This window comes from Ursus americanus, chromosome 20 (genome assembly GCF_024610735.1).
Source record: "Ursus americanus isolate L20-20 chromosome 20, mUrsAme1.1.p, whole genome shotgun sequence".
Taxonomy (NCBI): Eukaryota; Metazoa; Chordata; class Mammalia; order Carnivora; family Ursidae; genus Ursus; species Ursus americanus.
In genome coordinates this window covers 35,717,850-35,745,626 of record NC_142146.1, presented here as the reverse complement: position 1 = coordinate 35,745,626, position 27,777 = coordinate 35,717,850, and the positions used below count along the sequence as shown (strand labels likewise).

The window sequence follows — 27,777 nt, the reverse complement described above, 5'->3', positions numbered from 1 at the left end:
TTAAATCACATAAAAATATCTGCAATCTAATTACCTTAAAACTCCAATTAGATAGTATTACTTTTAGTTTTACTGTGTAATTACAAAATAAAAATATAATGGGTTGATGATTATTCATGCATCATTAAAATTGATTTGTGATTGAATTAATTTTGTATATGTGAATAACTTCCATTTTCTCATTACACATTTTGTCATTCCATTCTTATTTTGATTGATAGAACCAACTTAATAGGCACAGCTCGGTATATGTATGAAATATCTCCCATTGTCGGCACGGTAATACTCAGGTTAACAGAAGAGTGTTGATGTTGAAAATTCAGATGTTTATTTCCATAGATGTTTTAACTTGGAAACTTTCTTACAGTCAGAACAAAAGTGGAAACAACTTGCCGAACTTGCCATCAGTAAATGTCAGTTTGGCCTTGCCCAGGAGTGCCTGCACCACGCACAGGATTATGGGGGTCTGTTGCTCTTGGCCACTGCCTCCGGAAATGCTAGTATGGTGAACAAACTAGCAGAGGGTGCGGAGAGAGACGGCAAGAATAACGTGGCATTCATGAGCTACTTTTTACAGGGCAAGTAAGTATCCAAGGTCTAAGAGAGGTGGGCATAGTAATTTAAAACACTGATTTCTACACCGACTTTGAGGGTGGTTTTGAGAGGAAGAATGAACCTGGAAAGAGAAAGGACAGAGTTCTGGCCTAGGCCCTGGCTAGTGGGGGCAGTCAGAGGACAGTGCTCCCTTGGTGGCATTCCCCTTCAGCAAGGGATGTTCTTCACACGTGGTCTAAATGAGCAAAGTGAGCTGTTCTGAGAGGGTTGGACTAAGAGAAATGTTAAACCCCTTTCTCAAAAGCCCTGCCTCTCCCTGGCTGAGCCATTTTATTTTACCACAGCAGGAAGCTGTTGTGCTGCTCCCATAGTACCCAAATGGCAGGTAGTTTTACCCAAATTAGGTAATTCTGACCTATCCCTGGCAAGGAAAAATGGGGCTGAGGATGTCAGGTACTTCTAGAATTGAGTCTAATTGTAGAGCATAAAAATACACTTCTGAAAGTCTAGCAGTTAGTGCAAACCAAATCATCTCAACATTAATTGACCATATGAAATAAAACACAAAAGTGTTTAATAATCTTCCCCTAGTGACTTTTTTAAACCTCACACTTTATCATAAAAACTTAGTGTACCCCAGTGTGTATCTGTAATATATGTATTTATAAACTTGTATACTTGTAGGAATAGGTCCATAATCTAAAAGCCAAAAAATGTCCTGAAAATAGTCTCCTATAACTAAAGATTAGCAAAACCTGAACTCAGAAGTACTTTCACTAGTTGCTTTTATGCCACTAGTTTTTATCACATTTAGTATTCATGTGTTATTGCAGAATATTAATGTTTATGACTTTTATTTGATGCCGAGGATGTTAGGTAATGTGTAGTGTATGTACTATATTTATATTGCCTTTCTAAAACCCAAAACCCTGTTTTTTTTTCCCCCCAAAGAACCTGTGAATTCTAAAACACATTATCTACTTTATCAAACTTAGAAAAAAAAAAAACCTGAAGTTTAGAAAACAGACACTAGGACATTTTCTGGCTGGGCATCACTGGATTGTCCAGCACAGCCCCCGTTGGAGACACTGCCCTCAATGATCCCACTTGTGAAACGGAGTTTCTGGTCCTGTATCTCCTTAAAGCCTTTAAAATGTGCTTGTCTAAACTGCCTTAGCTGGTCTTGAAAACCCCCCCTTAGTCTTAGGAGTTGTTAAAACAAGTTATCAGGACATTGAAAATGGTCACAAACCTGTGCTACCCTTCATGCTCATGGAGTCCATTGATTATGTAAACACACGGGTGATGACAAGTAAATGGCTCAGTGACAGAAATGAAGTGTATGTATGGAAGTTGGGGAAAGAATACTGACTTTGCAACACTAAATCTACATTTGTCTATTCTCGGCAATTGATCGTGCCTCTCCTTTTTAATGTTTAGGCTTGATGCTTGCCTGGAACTCTTGATTAGAACTGGCCGACTGCCAGAAGCTGCCTTCCTGGCCCGGACTTACTTACCCAGTCAGGTTTCAAGGTACAGACTTTTAGTTTTAGGAACAAACGTTGCAGATAAAAACTAGAGCACACTCACTCAGTCTCCCTTTGGCTCCATGATCTCTACAATAGGGTGGTGAAACTCTGGAGAGAAAATCTTTCAAAAGTTAATCAGAAAGCAGCAGAATCCCTTGCTGATCCAACAGAGTATGAAAACCTTTTTCCTGGATTAAAAGAAGCCTTTGTTGTGGAAGAATGGGTGAAGGAGACACATGCTGATCTGTGGCCAGCCAAGCAATACCCACTTGTCACGGTGAGTCGCCAGGCATCCAGACCTCACTTATTGTGACTAGAGGGCAGAAGTGCATTCATACTTTACATTATTGTTGGATTAAGAGCTAACATCTGGGATTTGAGTCAAGTTCATAGGTGAATTGTGACTTCAGAATATTTTATCATTGCTTTATTCTGATAGCCAAATGAAGAAAGAAATGTTATGGAAGAGGCAAAAGGCTTTCAGCCCTCAAGATCTGCACCTCAGCAGGTCAGTAGAGTATTGCATGAGATCATCTGGTTAAGATTTGTTCATTTTCAGTACCATCTCCCACTTCCTAATCCTGAACAGCCTTCCCTTCGGGGGAAATTACCTGAACAAATTCCTTCATCTTTATCTGTGTCTCCACTTGGGCTTTCAGGAACTTGATGGGAAACCTGCTTCTCCTACTCCAGTTATTGTGGCCTCCCACACAGCCAACAAAGAAGAAAAGGTACAGAAATCATACCCATCTTCCTGTGGGAACCCCAGCAGGCTCACTCATTCCTCCCCATGAATTGTTCCAGGATGGGCAGGCCTCTGCATTTCAAGTGATGTCATCACTTTCAGAGCAGGGGCTTTGAAATGAGAAAATGCCCCCTTTGATTACTGCTTTGGTTCTCTTTGAATCATGAATCAGAGGTAACTTCAGAAGGTTATCAGAGATAACAAAGTGCTCTATAACTCTTTTCTTTGTAGAGTTTATTCGAACTGGAAGTCGATCTGGATAATTTGGAATTAGAAGATATTGACACAACAGACATCAACCTGGATGAAGACATTTTGGATGATTGAGTATGTTTCTTGAGAACCCAACTACACAGATCATTATTACGGACAGGTATTGACTGCCACCCTGACCACAGTGCTTTGGACTCCGAGAAACTCCTAGATTTTTATATGAAAAGGCTGTGTGTGGCCCACTGGGAGCACAGTGCTCGTCTCATCTTAGGAGTGGCTTATGCGCAGCATCTAAATCACTGTTTCCTTGTTAAGTAAACCAAATGTGGGCTTTGATTTTTTTCATACTGTCATTAGACCGTATCTCATAAAATCTTTGGAATTAATGAAAATACTTGAAAGTTTGCTTTCTAAATAATGAAAATAAGCTTCTAGTTTTAGAAGGCTGAACCAAACTACACGTCATCTAGGGATCATTCTCTTAACCCTTCTTGATCACGTTCCCTCCCCCCCCCCCCCCCAGGTTTATATACTTGGGTTTTTATGCCTCACCCTGATTTTGTCTAATAGTTACCTGCTTCTCAAATCAGAATCTGAAACCCAGCTCTTCTGACCTTGTTAAGCTGGGCTGTTTAAACTACTTGTTTGGTAATACAGAAAGATACAATTACTTTTTCTGATCTTTTACACTGCACCTGTCTGATTAGAGAAATTTATAACCAGGCACTCAGCATCCCCTTGTAGCCTCCCATCAGTACTTTTAATTTTGACATTCTTAAACAAACATTAACAGAGAAAGCAAGTTATAATTTAATAAAATGAAATTTATTTTAAAAACTGTTTTCAGGAAGCTGCAGAATGGCTCATGAATGTTTCTTGGTAAGCTTGTAGTGTTAATTCTATATATGCTCCCTTCTGTGCTTCTGTTTTTGCAAAGACCTGTTTAAAGTTAAAAAAGGAAACTCTTTTAAGCAATAGAACATAACATTTACTATTTATAAGTTTTCCATTTCTGCATTAGCAAAGTCCCAGTTTAAAAACTCTTCCAAGGTTCACAATTTTTTTTTCTGATTATAAAACAATAAGCATACTGTATGGACCAAAAAATAGTATCTCACACAGTTCAAGCCACAGTAATTCTAAACACCAGAAGAATCCTAAGCCTATTTATTTCCAGAAAAAAATTAAAACCTGACACAGCACCTCCTGCTAGATCAAAATGAAAATCATTAGGTTTCAAGGTAAATTTGGAGGATGAGAGTCAAAAAAAACATTTTTCACTTTAAAGAGTATTTTCCCCAAACGCATTTTGCTTTATCTGGCCTATCACAGAATACCAGAATTAGTACCATAGTTTCTCTCTACTCCAAGGGGGTCATCACCGGTTATTTGCTTTGTAGTATGCATAAAATAAGACTGGGAGAGAAGCCAGACCAACAAAACCATGTCTGTTCTGAGCATTAGAAGATATGAAAATATACAATGACAGAGAAAACCGTATACACCCATGGTTTTGAGAGGATGCAGTTCCAAAATGATAGTGCGACTAAGGCCGAGTAATATACAAGCACCACCGTCTCCCCTTCTGGACAGGAATGTGACCACACTCCAGGACCGGAAGGTACACTGAGAACATGTGCTTTACCTCGTCCTCCACCCTGCCCTGCTGGTGACTTGATCACCTCAAAGAACAAGGGGGCTGTTGCCCTACTATCTGAACTACTTGGACTCCTGCTGCAGCTCCCCCAGCCCCATCCCATCTGTTTCTGTTATCAGATGAAGAAATATGGGGCTCTAGTTACTATTTCAAGATCACAAATTTTCTGTATACATGAATCTGTTTAGTTACCATTACATATGACCCACTTCAGAATTCTTCCCAACTCAGTTATCACCATACAACGGCCAGTGTGGGGAGTCCCTTTACCTTAACTAAATGTAATCCCTCAGCAGCCTGCTCCTTGGCCTCCTGAGCGGACTGGCCATCTGGATGGAGGATGTGATACAGCTGGATCAAGCTGGTGGCATCATCAACTCTAGAGTAAAAGGAGTTACTGCTGTCAGTGGGTTTTCTTCATTTGCTTCATAGTCCTATAAAAATGTGTGCCAACTTAAAACTAAATTACAGCTTTCCTTGGACCAGACATTTTTTTAAGCCTTTAGTTTTATATTTTCAAAGGCATTTTCAGAAAATTGGCTAATTTAAGCTTCATATCCACTCTGAAGTAGGCAGGGCAGGAATCAGTACAGGCAGTGCCTGTTTACTGCCCAGTTTACGAAAGTGAATATATTCTAAACGTGACTGTATTCTTTTTGGAAACAGAGTACCACTTCTCACAGAAATCGCATTCTTAATGGTAGATGGCTGCCAGGCCAGCCCACTTCACCGGCAGATACCAATGTAATCCAATGCAGAGGGCAGGAATATTACCTGCATCCCACGTAAGCTGGAACCTGGTGGTCTGGGGATGCTCAAAGCCTTGCCTTCCAGTTCACTAGCAGTGACCTCTCCTTCATTAAGACTCTGAATTAGTGAATAAATGCCTCCACAAGAGGCCTCGGAGGAGTCCAAGGAAAGACTCCCAGGCCACCAGTCTGTCTATAGTAACCCATTAGTTAAAAATGAGCATCCTAGTGAAACAAATATGAAATCTGCTCCTGTGTTAGAAGGAACGTCAGGCTCTACTTTAGCAATCTAGAGTTCAGTTCTTCTGCTGTGTACTTGCCTTTTTAGAAACCTCTAAATAACTTTTATCAGCATAAAAACCTCCTCGGCCTTCCCCAAACCAATCAATCACAATCTCTCACATAGTCAACACTTGCCCACCATTTGCCACCTCAAAGCTGAGGTGGTAAATATCCTTTATAAAATGCTTGTGCTTTTGAGGTTGTGCTCTATACTGAGTTACTGGCTTCCAGCTGGGGGGTGGAGGGGTGAAGACATCCTAATTCAGTGTTTCCCCAGCTATCTCACTAATTTTCCCTGTTTCCGTATTACACCTGGGCTGGGCGATAAAAAGTGGAGTGACAGTGGGAGTAAAGAATTTCTCAAGCCATGGTGACCTTAGGGAAATGCTCTAGCTTATCCCAAGGCCCATCCACTCTCAAGGCCATCTTCTAGGAGAACTGAGAAACCAGGGCTGTTCATATAGTAAAGTTTTTCAGGGAAAAATACTGAAACATGTTCATAACAAGCACATTACGTGTGCTTGTTATAATCTAACAAAGTCTAATACACATGGCAACAAAATTCCCCAAATAAAAAAAAAATAATAAAATTCCCTTTGGAGCTTAGGCATGTGGTCCTGTAAAGAGCTTAACTGGGCTTCTATATTTAGATTCCTGTTTAGGGCTTCATTACATTCATGCGAAAGTATCTTACTTTATGCCTGCATCCTACTGAACAAGTTAGGTTAACATCCAGCCCATATCTGAAAATAAGAGCAAATAAATGTACATGTTCAAAAAGATTTTAAAAGACTCTCAATTAAAAACCAGCAATGGGACTTGAGTCTGAAATGTGCAGAATCCCAGTTGCGCCTTGGGTTCCATTCAGTGAGGACGTGCACCCTCTACTGTCTAGTCTGGGATTTGCAGCACCCTGCCCTAGTCAGAAATCCCACAGGAATGGTTTTACTTAATGCAGGGCAAGAAAAATTAAGTACTCAAAACGCCCTCCCAGTATACAAGCAAACTATTTCAGATGTAAAACTTACATGTAGTAATATTACTATATTAGTACACTTTGATAAAGAACTTTAAGTTCAGTTACAAATCTCTTACTCTGTTGACAAAAATGTTACATGTCCTTACAATAAAATTATTTCAGAATGAGTCCATCTAAAAAACTTTATAAGAAAATTCATTCACAGGAGATGTCACTGCTAAAACACCTGAAAATAGGTTCCTTTTTTGAGGATCCTTGACTATCAACCAGCCCCCTACTTATGTGGGATAAAGGTATATATCTGCCCTCTCAATTGGACTATACTACACTTGCTGGTGGCGGGCCTCAAGACATGTGCCATTAGGAATGCTGCTTCTATGAGAAATGGTGCTCTGTTTCCAAATATGGAATGTATTTCTCAGATAATGCCTGTGGAACCTTCTATTTCCAAATGTCTTCGGACCTTTGTGTGAATGGCTTAGATCACATAAAATGGAGGATATGCGAAGTCACAGCTCCTTATAATCTGAAGGTGGCAGTAATCACTAAACCCTCTTGTAGTTCAGACTTCTGAGTCAGTCAAGGACTTTTTGCAGAAAGTTGACTTTCTTACTACAGCCACAATGGTTTCTTTTCTTTGTCATTTTGGCATTTCTAATCCAACTGATAGATACTCAAAAACAATTTTCTTTTTAGTTTCATCACCTGCTGTACACTGTTGTTTTAGCTAGAAACCTGGGAGCACACCCGTTAAAATACAATAAACATTCCTTGTTTCGTGCAACTTTGGAAAAAAAATTTTTCAGTGCCTTAGAAATCTTGCAAAAGCAAGGGATATCAAAAGCAACAGTATTTTCGTAAGTTAAATGATGACTTTTACTGAAAAGCCCTAGTTCCACCGAAAAACGAGCACCTGCCAGAGCTTATGTCTTTACATTTCCCATCTAATCCCCTTTGAGTGTCTGGAAAGTTCACGGATACCCAGGAACACTGGCGAGACCCAGGATAAGTCAGTATGCAAGGTATATAATACAGATCCACAGCCACTTACTCTTTCAAAGACTGTAGCCCTATTTAAATAGCACAGAAGCAAAGACTGAGAGAAGTGGGTTATGCTGGAAGAACCCATAAATAAATGAGTTAAGTGAAAGGTATTTATCACTGGATAATCCACTGTCATCACTGAGGAAAAAATAGCTTAAATACAGATATACTATAATAGTAAGAATTTCTCTTACTAAGATCGTACTTACAAATCTCTCTGAATCTGGTCAATCAGTAAACCATCAATCTTTTTCTTATTTACAAAATACCAAGCCATTCCACCAAAGTGTCTTGTTGAACGTAAAAGGTCATACTTTCCATGTTTATCTATGTCTTCATAGGTCTGATGATGAATCTATTCACATAAAACAATTTTTTTCAGAAACATGAAAAAGCATTACTGGATACACGTTTACTTGCATGAGTGTTGCCCAAGAAAGGACCAGTAACGGGGTCTGTTTATACCCGCCTCTACTCTCATTAACCAGTAGGTACGGTTTAGATCCGCCCGCACTGTAGAAGTGTGTGGCAGCCCGGAACAAGTCTGCCACACATTTACAGCCGTATCAGTTACTTTCAGCAGCCAAGCACTATTTATGAAGCACCTGTTACATATACGTAGACCACTAGAAATAATGGACCACCCTTACCTTGGTCACTAGGGGATTAAAAAATCAAGAATATTTTTTCATCACTCCTTCGTTTTTCCTCTATCCCATCAACTACCCCATTCCGCCTTATTAACTAATGTTCCTTCAGTTCTTCCAGATTGATGTTGCAAACTGAGGATTGTGACAAAGGAATTCCTGTGTTCAAAAGGCTTTCAAAGGCCTGCTGACTGAAGTCAGAGCCTAGCATCTGAGGTCACCCGTGACATGGCCCCATTTACTCTTCTAGTTTAACCTTGAACACCTCCCATACATAGACAAGCAAGCCAGATGACTGGCCATTTGCAAGCACACTTTGTTTCCTGCCTGTTGTTTACACTGTTCCCTCTCCCTACCTGAAACACCTCTTCTCACCCAAGTTCACATTGTTCCCTGCCATTCTAAAACCCTGTTCAAGGCCCCTATGAAACCTTTCCTGAAAGCACTCTGTAATCTTCTCTTAGCACCTGACATCTCAAACCCAAGGTGATAATTATCTGCATACTTGTCTAGCACCCTTCCCCACAATCATTTCTGGATTGCAAGCTTTGACACAGCTGCCCTATCCTAGTTCATGTCGTCACCTATACTATCTACGCTACTATCTTCTATGTAGAAAGCACTACATGATTACTTATTAAATTGAACTGAAAGACACATTTTGGCAAATTTTAGTAAGTGACTCCGTTCTTGTATGATAAAATGAAGAGAAGCAGCTCTGCCATCACGTTTGGGTCCTTCACGCTACCACTTACTAGCTGTGCAACTCGCAGCAGCTAAGGAACTCTCCAAGCTTAAATTCTCCCACCGTAACTCAAAGGCTACTCTGAGGACAAAATATTTGACATACATCAGGTACTTAATAGATGTTCAGGTATTTCTCTTCCCCGTGTAAAAATCTTACTCAGAACCATACTTTAGAAACTATAAAATATACTCACTTTGATATAATCAGCAGAATCTGGCTCAAACTGGGCAACGCAGAGATTGAGGACATCGACATGCCGGTCCTGGCTGTACATGGTCTAAAACCGCACAGCACAGTTGGAATTAGATGAGAAAAACATGAAAGTTCAACACCTGTCCTGATGCCATGACAGATGTACTCACCCACTTCTGTGCCCAGTAAGTGGGAGGCAGAAATAATACAGGCTTCGTAACTGTCACACTTCGATTCAAATCCCAACTAAGCCAATTGCAAGATAGAGAACACTGGAGGAGTCGTCATCAGGAACATTCATCTGTGTTTATCAAAGCAGAATGCCCTGCAGCACCAGAGCCAACTTGTTCCACAAAGATACCATAACCACTGACTCTAGGAAACCAAAGTCACCTTACCTTAAGATTTTCTTCCTTGAAAATTATTGGTGTTAAAACTCTACGGCCTTCTTTTGGGAAATAAATTTGTATCATCCTGTCCCGTTCTTCCCAGGAGGCTTTGCGTAGCCTGCCACTGGGTTCTCTGACAACAATAAAACGCTCCTATAATAGAAAACATAATCAAGGATGGGCTTGTGAAGACATAGTTCTAGTTCCAGTGTTCCACTAAGCACCATTATAAGAATTATTTGCAATCAAAACATAAAATGCAACTGGGAGATGCAAAATGCAGTCATATATGATTTCGATGATAATTCTAAACCTCAAAGACTTGGCAAGACTTGATCCTTCACTAATCACCGCTGTGCCTCTGACAATCAGAAATCTAAAATGAAAGTTTTTACCAAGTGCCAACTACGGTCCTAAAGTGGGTTTAATACATAAAATAGTTCAACTAAAAGCTGGTCAGAAATTCATCTAAATCCATTTCAGAGGAAAGAAGTGCTATGAGACCTTTCAAACCGCTTCACTTCCCCATCCCAAAGTCTCACTGAAGCAGACTTTACTACTTTGTGATCTCCTTCTAAAGTCCCTGGGATAAAAGGAACAAACCCAGGAATGTGAAGTATTAATTCTGCACCACTATAATTCCTCAAACTGGCATGAGACATACATGGGTCAGAGACTGTCCACCTGCCTCTGGTCTCTTCACTCTTCCAACTACCAAATCGCAGGCCATGAGATCACTTCCTCTGAATTCCACCTACGGTTTGTGCCATTCAACTGGCAGTTTATCATGTACAAGATTCTTGACACTGCTCAGATACTGTCAGCTGAAAAGGGGCAGGAACTGTGGATTATAATTCTTTGCCATACCCAGTGACTTACACAGAATTTGGCACATAGCAGGTAATTGATACACATTTGATTAATGTTTAACTTAACCAGATGGTACTAACTTTCTACTTTTCAGAGGTGTAAGAGTCTCTGAATGTGTTCTGAGGATAATATAATTAAAACTTTCATTAAGTATTGCAAATAGAAAAAAATAACAGATGTCTAAATAACACAATTATTCCTCAAAAGGACTGTGGCAATTTGAATTCTAAGTTCCTTTCTTCCTTTCAGGTTATAAAATGCTCCCATAAACACCCTTCAAAGCACTGCAAACATGGAGTAAAGCACCCCAGAGCAAAAAATTTAATTAAAACGAAACTCTGTGATACCTATTTATCATGTCAGATGTACAGGTCGTTGATACACAGACATGAACATTGTTCAAATCATGTCTTCTGACCATAATCATAGATGATAAAAAGATTAATGTGGGGTGGCCCTTCTCCCAACCACAGTGTTATATAGTACTCTGCATTCTGCGGGCTGAATTATAAATCGCTTGTTTCACTCTTGACTCAAACACAAAACTGATACAGTTTACAAGTACCAGAGTGTTCTTTTGGAACTGGCCATCAAGGGAAGAGGAGCTAGAGAATAAAAACCACAACAGAAGCAGCAAGTGGTGTCTGAAAATTATCTGCAGAAACCTGTCATTCTTGCTGCAAATTCTGAAAAGTGAAAATCCTTTGGGAAGTCTGGGTTTTTTTGGCATCCTCAAGAATTTACAGGAAAGAAACCATTTTCTCAGAATGTTTCAGCTAAGGGAGTTAGTCTAACTTGGACAGAAAGAATCCCCTTCTCCCACTGCCTTGAAGATTTCTGCCTATTTGTGGTTTGGGGGTGGCTTTGTCTGTAAACTCCTAGTTCTGTCCTGCAGCACACCTGTCTCTCTCTCTGCAGTCAGTCTGGAATAAAGTGTGCCCATAACCTGTAGGGAAATGGTAACATGATGATGTGGGGCTGATCTGCATTTCTCTTCTTCCTTTTGCTGGGCTGGATCTTCCAGAAGGTCTCACCCAGTCACAGGAATTCTGGTTTGGAAGATTCAGAGACAGCTGGGTCACAATAATATTGACCCTCATCCCTCAGACCCATCTCCACATATTTCAAATAAAGATCATTTTGCAATGAGACATATACTCACCCGGTGTGGTATGCTATACGATATATCAGTAAATACATATTTGGCTGTTTCTGTTCCTTCCAAAATCTTATCTTCAGCTAACACATCATTTATTGGTGCTCGTTCTTCCAGAACCGGTGGCATTTTTAATCGTATTTTAGCTGCCTCAATTGCTTTTCTTGTAGCCTAATGAAATAAAATATTTCTTAAGGAAAGCCAGAAGGATCATCTGACAAAAGCAGATTACTGATTAAAAAAAAAAAAATGCCAAGAACTACAAAGAGAAGCAGCTCTAGCCCCGAATCAGTGTGTGAAAAGGCTCCTGGGCCCTGGCCTTTTGCCAGTGATGTGGTGTGGCTGAGAGCACCACCTACAGGCTCAGCCATTCTCAACGCAGCAAAGGAACGCTCCGAGCCCGAGCCGGGCCGCAACAGCTGCTTGAAATGGAATAAAGGATTTCCTGTATTGTGTGTGTATTACGCACCATATATTGTTCAAATACTCTGACTGTATTTGGCTCATTTAATGCCCACAACTGCCTCAGGAGCTAGGTGACACTGTTATTTCATAGAAGAGAAAATAGAGGCACACACGTGTGAAGTAAATTGCTAAAAAGTTGCAGCACTGGGATTTGAACCCTGGCAACTCCAGAGCCCATGCTCTTAACCACTGACCACACTGCTCCATGCCATACTGTGAGCAGTGATTACCTCTGAGAAGTGAAAATGGTACTCTTCCTCCTCATGTGATATACTATTGGATATCTGAATGTTTTGCTATGACTGTAACTTACTTTTGAATTAGAAAAAGGAGCGATAATGCTTTACATATTCATACTTCAGAGCATTTTGCACAAAGCACTCATCCCCATGACTCCAGGAGGACCCTGGTGCCTAGAGTAGTGTGTGGTTCAGCAGGATCTCATAACCCCACCAGAGCATCATCCTCAACGCAACAGAAGTTTCTCAGAAAGGAAACTAAACCAGGCAGGACAAAGGAAGGCTACTCAGGCAGGTCTGGGAGCAGAGCAGTCTCTGCTTGGAAACCTAGGCCTGACCCAATGCCCCGGTCCGCCTAATTTCGGCCATGCTCCCTGCTTCTCTCCGCCTGCCTGCTCCCATTTCTCTCCTCAGTCTGCGTCTGGAACGCCCCCTCATGAGTGCCTACGGAGGAGCAGCTATTGGTATCTGGAGGGGCTCTGAATCTTGTCTCACCCTTTAAAGAAAGGTATCCTCCCAGTATTTCCACATTCACGTACCTCCTCCAGCTGTGCCTGGGTCATTAGCTTACAGGTTGGTGGCTTCAGTTCTTGTACAGATGGCTTAAAAACCTTTTGCAAATTCAAGCCTGTCATCTTGATGAGTATGTTTTGGACTTCCTCATCCATAAATGTAGGTGTCTTGTTCTCTGAGCTACCAGATTCTGTTAAAATGGATTTTAGTAAATAAGATGGTAAAAATGACAAGCCAACAAGACCTCTAAACAGAAAAGTTAACAGAAACGATTAATAAAATGTCTACCTCAATATGCATAATGTTAATACCTATGAAATCCATTCATTCATTCCTTGATAAAATTTACTGAGCATTTACGCGATCAGGAGAATATTGCCAAAATGGCATTCAAAATCTAGTGGAGAAAGAAACAAAAAAGTAATTAAGGGGCACCTGGGTGGCTCAGTCAGTTCAGCGTTTGCCTTTGGCTCGGGTCATAATCTCGGGGTGCTGGGATTGAGCCCCACATCTGGGTCCCTGCTCAGCAGGGAGCCTGCTTCTCTGTCTCTCTGTCCCTCTCCCCACTCGTTCTCTCTCTCTCAAATAAAATCTTTAAAAAAAATAAAAAAGTAAAATAAAAAAGTAAAAAATTAAAATAAAAAAAGTATGGTGCAATCTCAGGGTCATGAGATCAAGCCCTGCACAGGGCTCCACGAAGAGTCTGCTTGAGACTCTCTCCCTCTCCCTGTGCCCCTCCTGCTCTTGCTCTTTCTCTCTCTAAAATAAATTAAAAAAAATAAGCTATCAAGTCATGAAAAGACATGGAGGAATGTTAAAAGTATATTAATAAGTGAAAAAAGCCAATCTGAAAGAAGTTATATGCTGTATAATTCTAACTATATGACATTTCATAAAAGGCAAAACTATGGAAGCAGTAGAAAGACCCATGGTTGCCAGGAGTTAAGAAAAGTGGACAAATACCTGAGCACAGAGAATTTATTCTGTATGATATTACAATGGTGGATACGTGTTATCATACATTTGTTAAAACTCATAGAGTGATGAGCACTGACTGTTATACGCAACTAATGAATCACTGAACACGACATCAAAACCTAACGATGGAGTAGTATATGTTGGCTACCTGAACATAATAAAAAAAAGACCTCATAGAATGTACAACACCAGGAGTGAACTCTAATGTAAACTATGGACTTTGGGTGATAATGAGATGTTAATGTATATTCATCAATTACAACAAATGTTTGACTCTGATACAGGATACTGATGGGGACACAAGCTGAGAATGGGGCTAAAGCGGTGGTAATATGGGAACTCTGTACTTTTACTCAATTTTGCTGTAACCTAACACTGCTCAAAAAATAGTCTATTTTTAAAATTAAAAAAAGGTAATTAATGTGGGGCTCCTGGCTGGCTCAGTCAGTACAGCATGTGACTCTTGATCTTGAGGTTGTAAGTTTGAGCCCCATGTTGGGTGTGGAGATTACTTAAAAATAAAATCTTAAAAATAAATAAGGGGTGCATGGGTGGCTCAGTCGGTTAAGTGTCTGACTTTGTTTCAGCTCAGGTCATGATCTCATGCGTCATGGGATCAAGCCCCCCCTCCCCCACAACGGGCTCCGATCTTGGCAGGGAGTCTGCTTGAGGACTGTCTCCCTCTGCCCCCACCCTACTTGCACGTGCACGTGAGCATGTGCACGCACTCTCTCAAATAAATAAATCTTTAAAATAAATAAATAATGTATTACTACTACTAATAATAATTTACAGAGCTGTTTCCTAGATGCCAGGCATTACATACATTTTCAGGAATGTTTACAACACCCCACAAAATAGATACTGATATCTCAATTTTATAAATGAGGATACTGGAGCCTACCTAAAGACCAACTAGCTGTTAAGTGACAGAGTCAGGATTTAAACCAAAGTTTGTTTCTAGAGATCAGATCAACTCTAGTCTATCCTGGTGCTTCCCAGTGCAAGGGCTACACACATACTCTTGGAGCACAAAAGGCCAAGCAGCAGGATCAAGAAGGCTTCCCATGGGGCCCAAACAGGACAGAGGAGAAAAGGATGGAAATTCCAGGCTAAGGGGATGCAACTAGGAAATACAGGCTTGGATCACCGGATGTGAGACTGAAAAGGCCATGCGGTATCATGGAAGAGCCTTGGACAGGTGAGGAGACCCAGATACCACCTATACAGTTTGCCCATCCCTTTGCCTAACTTCCTCTATTTCCATTTCCATTAGGAAAAGAAATAGGGGGAAAAAGTACCATTTTTCCCAGCTCCTCGGCTAGTCCTATAAATGCTGGTGACCCTAAAAATTCTGAACTATACCCTTCTCTTCTCCCTTCTTACATTCTTGCTGGAGGATATCCTAGCAACCTATAATTTTAATTTACTTCTATGTGCTAGAGACTCTAAAATCTGAATCTTCAGTCGAGATCCTTCCATCCACCTACCCCATGATCTCACATGCACTTCAGTATTGCCAAAGCAGAACACATCAATTTTCTCCTGTCTCAAACCTGCTGTTCCTATTGTTCCTTATCGTAGTAGCATCCAACAGGTCATGTGGGCCAGAAACCTTATAGTCATTCCTGACTTCTCCTTTACCCTCCACATCTAGCCAACAGCAGCTGTTACCAGTAACAGCAATGATAACAAGTAACGTTTGTTAGATATTTACTATATGCCAGTACTTACTGACCTAAGTATTTTACATATTTAACACATTTAATCCTTACAACAACCCCAGAAATAGGATTATCCCCATTTTACAAAGAAAGGACACTATCACACAACATACTGTCTATTATACCTCATAAATCTCTCTTTAATCCTCCATTTCCCACTGCCACTACTCTGATCAAGGCCATCCTCATCTCTTGCCCTAACCTCCTAACCAGTCTCCCTGACTGTATTCTGACGCCACTATAGACCATTCTCCATAGAACAGCCAGAGTAATCACTTTAAAATGTAGTCAAAACAATAGAAAAGATTAACAAAACTAAGAGATGGTTCTTTGAAAAGATAACAAAACTGACAAATCTTTGGCTAGACTAAGCAAGGAAAAGAGAAGACCCAAATCAACAAAATTATAAATGAAAAAGGAGACATTACAACTCACACCATAGAAATACAAAGGATTCTAGGAGGGCAATGCGAATAATTATATGGCAACAAACTGGACAGCCTATAAAAATGGGAAATTTCTTAAAAACATGCAACCTACCAAGACTGAGGAAGAAACAGAAAATCTTAACACACCAATTACTACTAAGGAGAGTCAAGCAGCAACAATAAATCTCCCAACAAAGAAAAGCCCAGCAGCAGATGGCTTCACAGGTGAATTTTACCAAACATTTGAAGAAGAATTAATGCCAATCCTTCTTAAACTCCTCCAAAAAACTGGACAGGAGAGAACACTCCCAAACTCACTTACTAGACCAGCATTATCCTGATACCAAAGCCAGACTCTACAACCATACCACCCTGAATGCACCCAATCTAGTCCCTTACCAAAGCTAGAAAAGGACACTACCAGAAAACTATAGGGGCCAATATCCCTGATAACTACAGATGTAAAAATTCTCAATAAAATACTTGCAAACTAAATCCAGCAGCACATTAAAAAGATCATTCACCTTGATCAAGTGGAATTTATCCCTGGGATGCAAGGATAGTTTGACATACACAAATCAATGTGATACATCACAATTAACTGACAGAAAAAATTCATATATATAATCATTTCAACAATGCAGAAGAAGCATTTGACAAAGTTCAACTCCTGATAAAAGCTCTTAACAAATTAGGTATGGAAGGAACATACCTCAACATAATATATGCCAAACCCACAGCTACCATAAAAGACTAAAAGCCTTTCCTCTAAGCTCAGGAATGACACAAGGTTGTCTCCTATTCAACATAATGCTGCAAGTCCTAGCCAATCAATTAGGCAAGAAAAAGTAAAAGGTACCAGAATTGGAAAGAAGTAAACTTGTCTCTGATTAGTTGCAGACCACAGGATTTTGTATGTAAAAACCCTAAAACCTCCATCAAAAAACCATTAGATCTAATTAATATATTTAGTAAAGTTGCAGGATACAAAATTAACATTTAAAAATTGGTAGCATTTCTATACTAACAAATTATGTGAAAAAGAAAGCAAGCAATCCCACTGACGATAGCATCAAAAACAATAAAATGCTTAGGGATAAATTTAGCCAAAGAGGTGAAAGATCCCTATACTGAAAACTAAAAGACACTGACGAAAGAGATCAAAGAAGAGGAATGAAGGGAGGATGGTGGAGTGGGAAGATCCTGAGCTCACCTCGTCCCATGGCACACCGAGGCAACAACTACATGTATGGCCACTATGAAAAAAAACTGAAGATGGCTGAACAGATTTTCCACAGCTAGTCGCAGAATGAAGACCATATCAAAAAGGGTAGGATGGGTGGAAACATATTCAGGAACCAAACCCCTGACTCAACTAACCAAAAACAAGAAGGACATCACAAGCGCAGAGGAGCAAGAAGATCGGACCCCAAGACTAGACTCCCTTCCCCCAGCCCTGGGACCCACACTGGGAAAAGGAGTCCCCAAAAGGTCTGGCTTTGAAAATGAGTGGGGCTGACTTTAAACTCTGGGAGAGCTGGAGGTTAAAAAACTGAGACGCTGTCCATAAAGACCCCGCATGCTAAATAACTCACCCCAGACACAGCACAAAAGCAGCAGTTTGAAAAGTGCCTGGGGCATATGTTAAAGAGATTTCCTGACTCATCTGAGGACATTTGCCAGAGAAAGAGGAATCTGCAGGAAACTTCCTCAGGAATGAAAGTGATGGTGGGCACCATTTTTCTTGCCCTCCCCAAGCCCAGATAGCCAGACACTCTCAGGAGCCACGCTCTCCGTCTACCCTACTAGCGCCGCGTGCCTTTCCTCCGTGTTGCCCTGTGGATCCGTCCCACCCAACGCACCTGCCTTGGCAAGCACCGGGCCAAAGCAACTCCTGCCGTGGGGAGAGGGGGGAGATAACCCCCCACACCATCATGCACTCGATTCCCGCAGCCAGGTCTCTTACCTGCCTGCACAGGGAGCAAACCCTGCCCTCTTCGGTGGGCCCACAGCCGTCTCAGCAGCTAACTGCAGACAGCCAGGCGAGCCACCAGCAAGCCCACAGCAGCTGCAGCCAGGCGTCTCGACAGTACAGACGGCAAATGCTGCCCGGCGCGCCTGCAGTAAACAAAGCCGGACACTAAGCCCGCTGAGCTAAGGGCCAGTCGCACCCGCCAGCACGCCCACGGCAACTGTGGCTCAGCCACAGCACGACAGAGCACACAGACCGCACAGGAGCACCTGGTCTGGTGACGGGGGGACTGTGCTACAGGCCACCACCGGGCCTCTTCTACACAAGGACACCAGTTCCGGAACCAGGAGACATACCCGTCTAACACAGAGAAACAAACAAAGTCAGAACAAAATGAGGAGACTGAAGAATAAGTCCACAATGAAAGACGAGACAAAATCACAGAAAAAGGGCTAAACAAAATAAAGATAAAGAATATGCTTAATAAAAAGATCAAAGTAACAATTATAAAGATACTCAACTGGACGTAAGAACAGATGAATTTACAACTTCGACAAAGAGATAGAAAATATAAAAAATAACCACTCAGAGCTGAAGAATACAGTAACTGAGAGGACAAATATGCCAGAGGGAATCAAGAGCGGATCACAGAATGCAGAAGAATGGACCAGTGATCTGCAACACAGGATAACGGAAACCAACCAAGCTGAACAGCAAGAAGTAAGCACAGGTTAAGGGACCTCTATAACATCATCGAGCACAAGAACATTGTATTATAGGATCCCAGAAGAAAAAGAGAGAGATAAGGGAGGAGAAAACTTATTTAAAGAAATAATAGCTGAACATTTCCCTAGTCTGGGAAGACCTCAAGGTTCAGGAAACACAAAAATCTACAAACAAGATGAACCCAAAAATTGTCCACACTGACACATAATACTTAACACGACAGAATTTAAGATAAAGGGAGAATATTAAAAGTAGCAAGAGGAAAGCAAACAGTTACATACAAGGGAAACCCCATAATGCTATCACCTGATTTTTCAGCAAAACGTTTGCAGGTCAGAAAGAATGGCAGGACATATTCAAAGTACTGAAAGAAAAAAACTTACAACCGAGAATACTCTTGGGGCACCTGCGTGGCTCAGACTGTTCAGATATGCCTTTGGCTCAGGTCATGATCTCAGGGTCCTGGGATTGAGCACCCGTGTTGGGCTCCCTGCTCAGCAGGGAGTCTGGTTCTTCCTCTCCCATGCCCCTCCCCAGCTTCTGCTTGCTAGCTCACGTGCTCTCTCAAATAAATAAAATCTTAAAAGAAAAAAAGAATATACTGCAAGATTATCATTCATTCAGAACTAGAGAGAGAAAGAGTTACCCAGGTGAACAATAATTAAAGGAGTTCATCACCACTAAATTATCCTTACAAGAAATGTTAAAGGGAATTCTTTAAGTGAAAAAAAAAAAAAAAGACGATAACTACAAGTCAGAAAATTGTGAAAGGAAAACCTTTCACTGGTAAGAGCAAACACATAGTAATGGTAGTAGGTTAATCACTTTATAAAGCCAGTAAGGAAGTTAAAACACAAAATCAATAAAATCAATTATATCTACAAAAATTAGGGGACATACAAAGTAAATATATATAAAACATGACATCCTATATATAAACCATGGAAAAAAGGAAGTGAGAACTTAGAACTTCTAGAATGTGTTCAAACTTAACCACCAAGTTACTGGGGCCGCCATACACATAGGGTGCTGTGTATGAAGCCCATGGGAACCACAGGTCAAACACCTAAGATACACAAAAAGTAAAGAGAAAGAAAGCCAAACATGGCACTAACGAAAGCCACCAAACAAGTTAAGAGAGCAAGAGAAGAAGAAAGTAACAGAGAAGAACTACAAAACCCACCGGAGGGGCGCCTGGGTGGCACAGCGGTTAAGCGTCTGCCTTCGGCTCAGGGCGTGATCCCAGTGTTATGGGATCGAGCCCCACATCAGGCTCCTCCACTGTGAGCCTGCTTCTTCCTCTCCCACTCCCCCTGCTTGTGTTTCCTCTCTCGCTGGCTGTCTCTATCTCTGTCGAATAAATAAATAAATAAAAATCTTTAAAAAAAAAAAAAAAACCCACCAGAAAACAATGATGCAATAGCAGTAAGTACAACACCTATCAATAATTACTTCAGATGTAAATGGACCAAATGCTCCAAACAAAAGATATAAGGTGGCTGAATGGATTAAAAAACAAAACCAAGACCCATCTATGTGCTGCCTACAAGAGACTCACTGCAGAACTAAAGACATCAGACACTCAAAGTGAAATGATGGGAAAGATATTCCATGCAAATGGAAGGAAAAAAAAAAAAAAAAGCCAGAGTAGCAGTACTTCCATCAGACAAAACAGACTTTAAAAGACTGTTCCATCAGACTGTAGGGGCATCTGGGTACTCAGTCAGTTGAGTGTCTGACTCTTGGTTTTGGCTCAGGTGGTGCTCTCACAGTCGTGGGATCAAGGCCTGCATCAGGCTTCCTGCTCAGTGAGGAGTCTGCTTCAGATTCTCTCTCCCTCTGCCCCTCCCACTGCTCATGCTCCCCCCCTCTCAAATAAATAAAATCTTAAAAAAAATAAAAAATAAATAAAGCTAAGGCTGTAGGGGCGCCTGGGTGGCACAGCGGTTAAGCGTCTGCCTTTGGCTCAGGGCGTGATCCTGGCGTTCTGGGATCGAGCCCCACATCAGGCTCCTCCGCTATGAGCCTGCTTCTTCCTCTCCCACTCCCCCTGCCTGTGTTCCCTCTCTCGCTGGCTGTCTCTATCTCTGTCAAATAAATAAATAAAATCTTTAAAAAAAAAAAAAAAAAACTAAGGCTGTAGCCAGAAACAAAGAACGACATTACATGATGATAAAAGGACCAATCCAACAAGAAGATATAACAACTGTAAATCTCTACGCACCCAATGGTGAGGCACCTAAATACATAAAGCTGATATTAGCAGACATAAAGGGAGAAACTGACAGCAATACAATAATAGCAGGGCCCTTTAATACCCCTCTTAAATGAATGGATGGACCATCCAGGCAGAAAATCAATAAAGAAACAGTGTCTCTTTGAATGACACATTAGACCAGATAAACTTAGTAGATATACATACAGACATTCCATCCAAAAACAACAGAACACACATTATTTTCAAGTGCACATGAAACAATCTCCAGGACAGATCACATGTTAGACCACAAAACAAGTCTCAAATTTAAGAAGACTGAATCATATCATGCACCTTTCCCAACCATAACAGAATAAAACTAGAAATCAATTACAAGGGGGAAAAATGGAAAAAACACAAACACATGGAGGCTAAGCAACATGTTACTAAACAACCAATGGGTCAACAAAGAAATCAAAAAGGAAATAAAAAAATATTTGAAGACAAATGAAAATGGTAACACAACAGCCCCAAATCTTTGGAGCACAGCAAAAAGCAGTTCTAAAAGGGAAATTTATAGCGATACAGGCTTACCAAAGAAACAAGAAAAATCTCAAACAATCTAACCATACATCTGAAGGAACTAGATAAAGAACAAAGCCCAACATTAAAAGAAATAAATAATAAAGTTTAGAGCAGAAAAAAATGAAACAGAGAATAAAAAAACAACAGAAAAGAACATTGAAACCAAGACCTGGTTTGCTGAAAAGATAAAATTGATAAACCTATAGCCAGACGCATCAAGAAAAAAAGAGAACTCAAATAAAATCAGAAATGAAAGAGGAGAGGTAACAACCAACACCACAGAAATATAAAGGATTATAAGAGACTACTATAAGAAATTGTATGACAATGTAGAAGAAATGGATAAATTCCCAGAAACATACAGTCTTCCAAAACTGAAGCAGAAAGAAAGAAAAAATCTGAATAGACCCCTTACTAGTAATAAAGTTAAATCAGTAATAAAGTTAAATCAGTAATAAAGTTAAATCAGTAATAATAATAATAATAGACTCCCAACAAACAAAAGACTAGATGGATTCACAAGTAAATTCCACCAAACATGTAAAGAAGAGCTAATATGTAGTCTTCTCAAACTATTCCAAAAAAAACCAGAAGAGGAAGAAAAGATTCCAAATACATTCTGTGAAGCCTGTATTACCCTGATACCAAAACCAGAAAGACAAGAAAGACAAGAAAGACAAGAAAGAAAGAAAGAAAGAGCAACCACAGGCCAGTATCCCTGATGAACCCACATTCACATGGTCAATTAATCTAAGACAAAGGAGGCAAGAATATACCATGGAGAAAATACAGCCTATTTTTTTTTAAAGGTTTTATTTATTTATTTGACAGAGAGAGAGACAGCCAGCGAGAGAGGGAACACAAGTAGGGGGAGTGGGAGAGGAAGAAGCAGGCTCCCAGTGAGGAGCCTGATGCGGGGCTCAATCCCAGAACGCCAGGATCATGCCCTGAGCCAAAGGCGGACGCTTATCGACTGAGCCACCCAGGTGCCCCAAAAAACAGCCTCTTTAATAAATGGTGCCAGGAAAACTGGACACCTACATGCAAAAGAATGAAAGTGGGCCAACTTTCTTACTCGATAAACAAAAATAAACTCAAAATGGATTAAAGACCTAAAGGTGAATATGAAACCATAAAACTCCCAGAAAAGAAAAATAGGCAGTAATTCCTCTGACATCAGCCATGGCAACGTTTGTCTAGATATATCTCCTCAAGAAAGGAAAACAAAAGCAAACATAAACCACTGGAACTACATGAAAATAAAAAGCTTTGCACAGCAAAGAAAACAAACAAAAAAGGCAACGTACTAAATGGGAGAAGATATTTGCAAATGACATATCAGATGAGGGATTAAGTATCCAAAATACAGAGAGAACTTAATAGAACTCAATGCTGAAAAAAGTCTCATTAAAAATGGGTCAAAAACCTAAACAGACATTCTTCCAAAGAAGACATACAGATGGCCAACAGACACATAAGATGGTCAATATCACTAATCATCAGACAAATGCAAATCAAAACCACACTGAGATAACACCTTTCACCTGTCAGAATGGCAAGACTCAAAAAGAAACAAGTGTTAGCAAGGATGTGGAGGAAAAGGAACTCAAGTGCACTGCTAGTGGGAATGTAAATTGGTGCAGTCACTGTGAAAACCAGTATGGAGGTTCCTCAAAAAACTAAAAACAGAAATACCATATAACTCAGTAATTCCACTATATTGGGTATTTACCCCCCCAAAACAAACACTAATTCGAAAAGATATATTCACCCATGCTTGTTGCAGCATTATTTACAATAGCCAAGACACAAAAGCAACGAAGTGCCCATTGATAGATGAATGAATAAAGAAGACATGGTGTGTATGTATGTATATAGATAGATAGATAAATATGTATATATGTATATGCACCACGGAATATTATTCAGCCATAAAAAAGGAATGAGAGTTTGCCATTTGCAACATGATTGGACCTTGAGGGTATCATGCTAAGTAAAATAAGTCAGACAGAGAAAGACAAATGCCATATGTTTTCACTATATGTAGAATCTAAAAATCAAAACAAATGAATTAAAAAAGAAAAAGCAGAACCAGAGCCATGAATACAGAGAACAAACTGACGGTTGCCAGAGGGAAGATGGGTGCATGGGCAAAATGGGCAAAGGTGAGTGGGAGATACAGACTTCCAGTGATGGAAAGAATTAGTCACAGGTATAAAGGGTACAGCATAGGGAATATACTCAATGGAACTGTCATAGCATTGTATGGTGACAGATGGTAGCTACACTTGTGGGCATAGCATAAAGTATAGAATTACTGAATTACTGTGCATACACCTGAAACTAATGTAACATTGTGTTAACTATATTTCAATAAAAAAAGAGAGATAGCAATTTGGACAATGTAGATGGACCTACGGTGTAATATGCTGAGTGAAATAAGACAGAAAAAGACAAATACCATATGATTACACTTATATGTGGAATCTAAAAAACAAAACAAATAAACAAATTAAAAAAATAGGCTCATAAATAATGAGCACAAACTGGTGGCTGCCAGAGGGGAGTGGGTTGGGGGATGGGTTAAACAGGTAAAAGGGATACTGAGGTACAAACTTCCAGGTATAAATAGGTCATGGAGATGAAAAGTACAGCCTATAGGAAATATAGTCGATATTATATGGTGACAAACGGTGACTACACTTATCATTGTAAACTCTGAGCAGTGTAAGGAATTGTCAAATCACTATGTTGTACACCTGAAACTAATATAACATTGTATGTCAACTATACTTCAATGAAAAAAAAAAACTAACGAAGACACAAATAAATGGAAAGGACTCAATAAACGTTCATGGATTGGATGAAATATTATTGTTAAATGTCCATACTATCCAAAGTCATCTGCAGATTCAATGTAATCCCTATCAAGATTCCAATGGCATTTTTTACAGAAATAGAAAAAAACAGTACTAAAATATGTATGGAACCACAAAAGACCTCAAACAGCCAAAGCAATTCTGAGAAAGAACAAAGTGAGGGGCACATGGGTGGCTCAGTCAGCTGAACAGCTGACTCGGTTTCAGCTCAGGTCATGAGATAGAGCTCCGCGTTGGCCTTTGCGCCCAGCAGGAAATCTGCTGGAGATTCTCTCTCCCTCTCCTTCTACTTCCCCCCCTCCCCTGATACGCACTCTCACTCTCTCTCTCAAATAATCTTTAAAAAAAAAAGAACAAAGTGAGAGGCATCATACTTCCTGATTTTAAGCTATATTATAAAGTCATAGTAATGAAAACAGTATGGTACTGGCAAAGAAATAAACACACAGACAAATCTAACAGAATTGAGAGACCAGAAATAAACTTTTGCATATATGTTCAACTAATATTTGACAAGGAAGTCAATACTCAATGGAGAAAAGAGTCTTTTCAATAAATGGTGCTGGGAAATTTACACGTTCACATATAAAAGAATAAAACCAGAACCTTATATTACACCACTCACAAAAATTAACTCAAAATGAATTAAACAGTTAAATGTAAGACCAGAAACAATAAAACTCCCAGAAGAAAACATAGGGTTTGAAAAAGCTCCTTGACATGAGTCCTGGCAGTGATTTTTTGGGTAGGACAATCAAAGCACAAACAATAAAGGCAAAACTAAACAAGTGGGACTACATCAAACTAAAACACTTTTGCAGAGCAAAAGAAACATTCAACAAAATGAAAAAGCAACCTATGGAATGAGAAAAAATATTTGCAAAACATGTATCTATAAAGGGTTAATATCCAAAATATATAAAGACTCACACAACTCAACAGCAAAAAACCAAATAATCCAATTTAAAAATCGGCAAAGCACCTGAATAGGCATTTGTCCGAAGAAGATACACTAATGATGAAGCGGTACATCAAGATGTGCTCAACATCACCAATCATTAGGGAAATGGAAGTCAAAACCACAATGAGGTATCACCTCATGCCTGCTAGAACGGCTAGCATCCAAAAGACATGAGATAATAAATGCTGGTGATGTGTGTACTGTTGGTGGGATTATAAACTGGTACACCCACTGTGGAAAACAGTATGGAGGTTCCTCAAAAAACTAAATCTAGAACTACCATATAATCCAGCAATCCTACTTCTGGGAATATACCTGAAAGAAATCAAAACACTGTCAATGAGATATCTGCACACCCATGTTCACAGCAGCATTATTTATAACAGCCAAGATACAACTAAGTGCCCATCACTGGATAATAAAGGTGTGTGTGTGTGTGTGTGTGTGTGTGTGTGTGTGTGTGTGATGGAATATTATTCAGCCATAAAAAAGGAGGAAATCATGCCATTTGGGACAACATGGACAGACCATGAGGGCATTATGTTAAGTGAAATAAATCAAGCAGAGAAAGGTAAATATTGTATGATTCAACGATATGTGGAATCTTAAAACAAACAAGAACTCACAGAAAAAGAGATCAGACTTGTGGTCTTATGGTTACCAGAGGAGGGGGCAGGAGGAGAGGCAATTGGATGAAGGTGGTCAAAAGGTACAAACTTCCAGGTAAGAGATAAAGAACTAGGAATATAATATACTACATGATGAATACAGTTAACACTGCTGAATGGCATGTATGAAGGTTGTTAAGAAAGTAAATCCTAAGAGTTCTTATCACAGCGAAATTTTTTTTCTTTGTATTTACATTAAAGAGGTAAACTAAATTTACTGTGGTAATAATTTCATGATATATGAAGTCAAATCATTGTGCTGCACACCTTAAACTTATTCAGTGCTGTATGTTAATTATATATCAAAAAAGCTGAAAAATTTTAAGTGTAATCAAGATTCATGCTTAAAACTCACCAATGGCTTCCAACTTCATTTAGAAAAGAAACTAAGGTAGTCTGCTTACTTCACTGTGTCCCCCACTAAACAATGTGCTCCCCCAAAGGCCAGAACCAGGTCTTCTACTTCTTGTACTCATCCCTGGCACCCAGGTCAGTTACAGTGCCTGGCAGACCATATGCGCTCAGCACTACTCTCTCCTCAATCTCACCCATTACCCCAGCTTGAGTTACCATTTTTACCCGATGTTTCTCACTTTAGCTACGACTGCGTACCCGCACTCGAATTTCAAAAGCACCTCAAATTTAATGCGTGCAAACAGACGTTTACTTCTCTCTCCCTTCCAATCTCATCGTATCTACTGCCTTTTCTTCCCTCATCTCCCCTCCTCCACGCCCCGCCAAAAAACAAAACAAAACAAAACAAAACAAAACAAAAACCTGTTCCTACAATTAATCTTCTCTGTCTTGGGACTACTCTTCTCCACTCAACGCTCAAGCCGGAAACCTGAGAAGCAACACTGATTTCTCCTTTTACACTTAAAGCCAAAGCCATAACCAAGCTTATCAATCCTACCTCGAATATGCATTTCCAAACTACCTGTGTTCAGTCTCATTTCTGGACTTTGCTTATGCTGTTTCCTCTGCTTGAAATGTTTCCTGTTTTCTCCCTAGTATGGTTAGCCAGATCTCAGCTCTGGTCCTATTTTCCAGGAACCCTTCCCTGACATTCCCACCAAGTCTGAGTGCCACTTTTATGTGTGTTCCCCTATCACGACCTGGGTCACACTGTACTGCCAATTCCCCTCTGGGCCATGAGTTCCTCAAAGACAAACCCGTTCAGTTGGCCGTATCCCCCAAACGTAGCACTGTGCTTTGCAAGGAACCGAGTTCAAGCACTGTCGGTTGAGTCAACGAATGACAAAGGCGGGCAATGACAGAAGGCGTAGGTACAAGGTACAGAAGGGAGCCGGCTAGCCTAGGGCGCACTGCTAGAGGAGAAGGGGACGAGGGTGCGGGGATGGGATCCGCGTGGTTCTCGGCAGCCAGGAGCAGGCTCTACGTCTCCCAGGAGAATATGCCAGCGGACGTCTGGCAGGTCACTTACCCGCCTCAGAGGCAAGCCGACGGCATGGGAGGCCCGCACCGCAGGGCCCGGGCAGTGGCTGGAGCAGGGCGCCGAGCTGGAGCCGACTTCGGGCCCGGAAACAGACCCGCTCCGTGCTCCGAGAACCTGTTAGGAGGCTCCACTGCGAAACACATGCTCTGAGGGTCGCCATGATCATCCGGGGCCATCGGCGCCGGAAGCGGCTCTGAGCGATTTCGAGTCTCGCGAGGTACGCACGGGATT

At 40.5% G+C, this 27,777-nt stretch overlaps 2 protein-coding genes across 3 annotated transcripts in view; one reads left to right on the top strand and one right to left on the bottom strand.

Annotated features, from left to right (window-relative positions):
* Window positions 1-3,879, top strand: part of COPB2 (coat protein complex I subunit beta 2) — a 32,589-nt gene extending 28,710 nt beyond the window's left edge. Inside the window, exons 17-22 of the mRNA XM_045791873.2 lie at window positions 368-582; window positions 1,996-2,088; window positions 2,181-2,361; window positions 2,524-2,592; window positions 2,744-2,815; window positions 3,061-3,879. Of these exons, the coding sequence (XP_045647829.1) occupies window positions 368-582; window positions 1,996-2,088; window positions 2,181-2,361; window positions 2,524-2,592; window positions 2,744-2,815; window positions 3,061-3,156 (726 nt within the window). The 3' untranslated portion in view covers window positions 3,157-3,879. The remainder of the gene's footprint in view (window positions 1-367; window positions 583-1,995; window positions 2,089-2,180; window positions 2,362-2,523; window positions 2,593-2,743; window positions 2,816-3,060) is intronic.
* On the bottom strand, window positions 3,846-27,744 carry MRPS22 (mitochondrial ribosomal protein S22). Of its 2 annotated transcripts, none has more exons than XM_045791874.2 (8): window positions 27,535-27,744; window positions 12,999-13,162; window positions 11,762-11,926; window positions 9,739-9,882; window positions 9,342-9,425; window positions 7,963-8,108; window positions 4,970-5,078; window positions 3,846-3,981 (listed from the first exon to the last, which is right to left on the bottom strand). In XM_045791874.2, exons 1-8 carry the CDS (start codon window positions 27,710-27,712, stop codon window positions 3,886-3,888), a joined length of 1,086 nt encoding a protein of 361 aa, XP_045647830.1. In that variant the 5' UTR covers window positions 27,713-27,744; the 3' UTR covers window positions 3,846-3,885. The 2 variants fall into 2 exon arrangements, with proteins under 2 accessions (XP_045647830.1, XP_045647831.1); XM_045791875.2 differs by lacking the exon at window positions 27,535-27,744 and adding an exon at window positions 13,261-13,518.
* Between the last annotated feature and the right edge of the window lie 33 nt (window positions 27,745-27,777).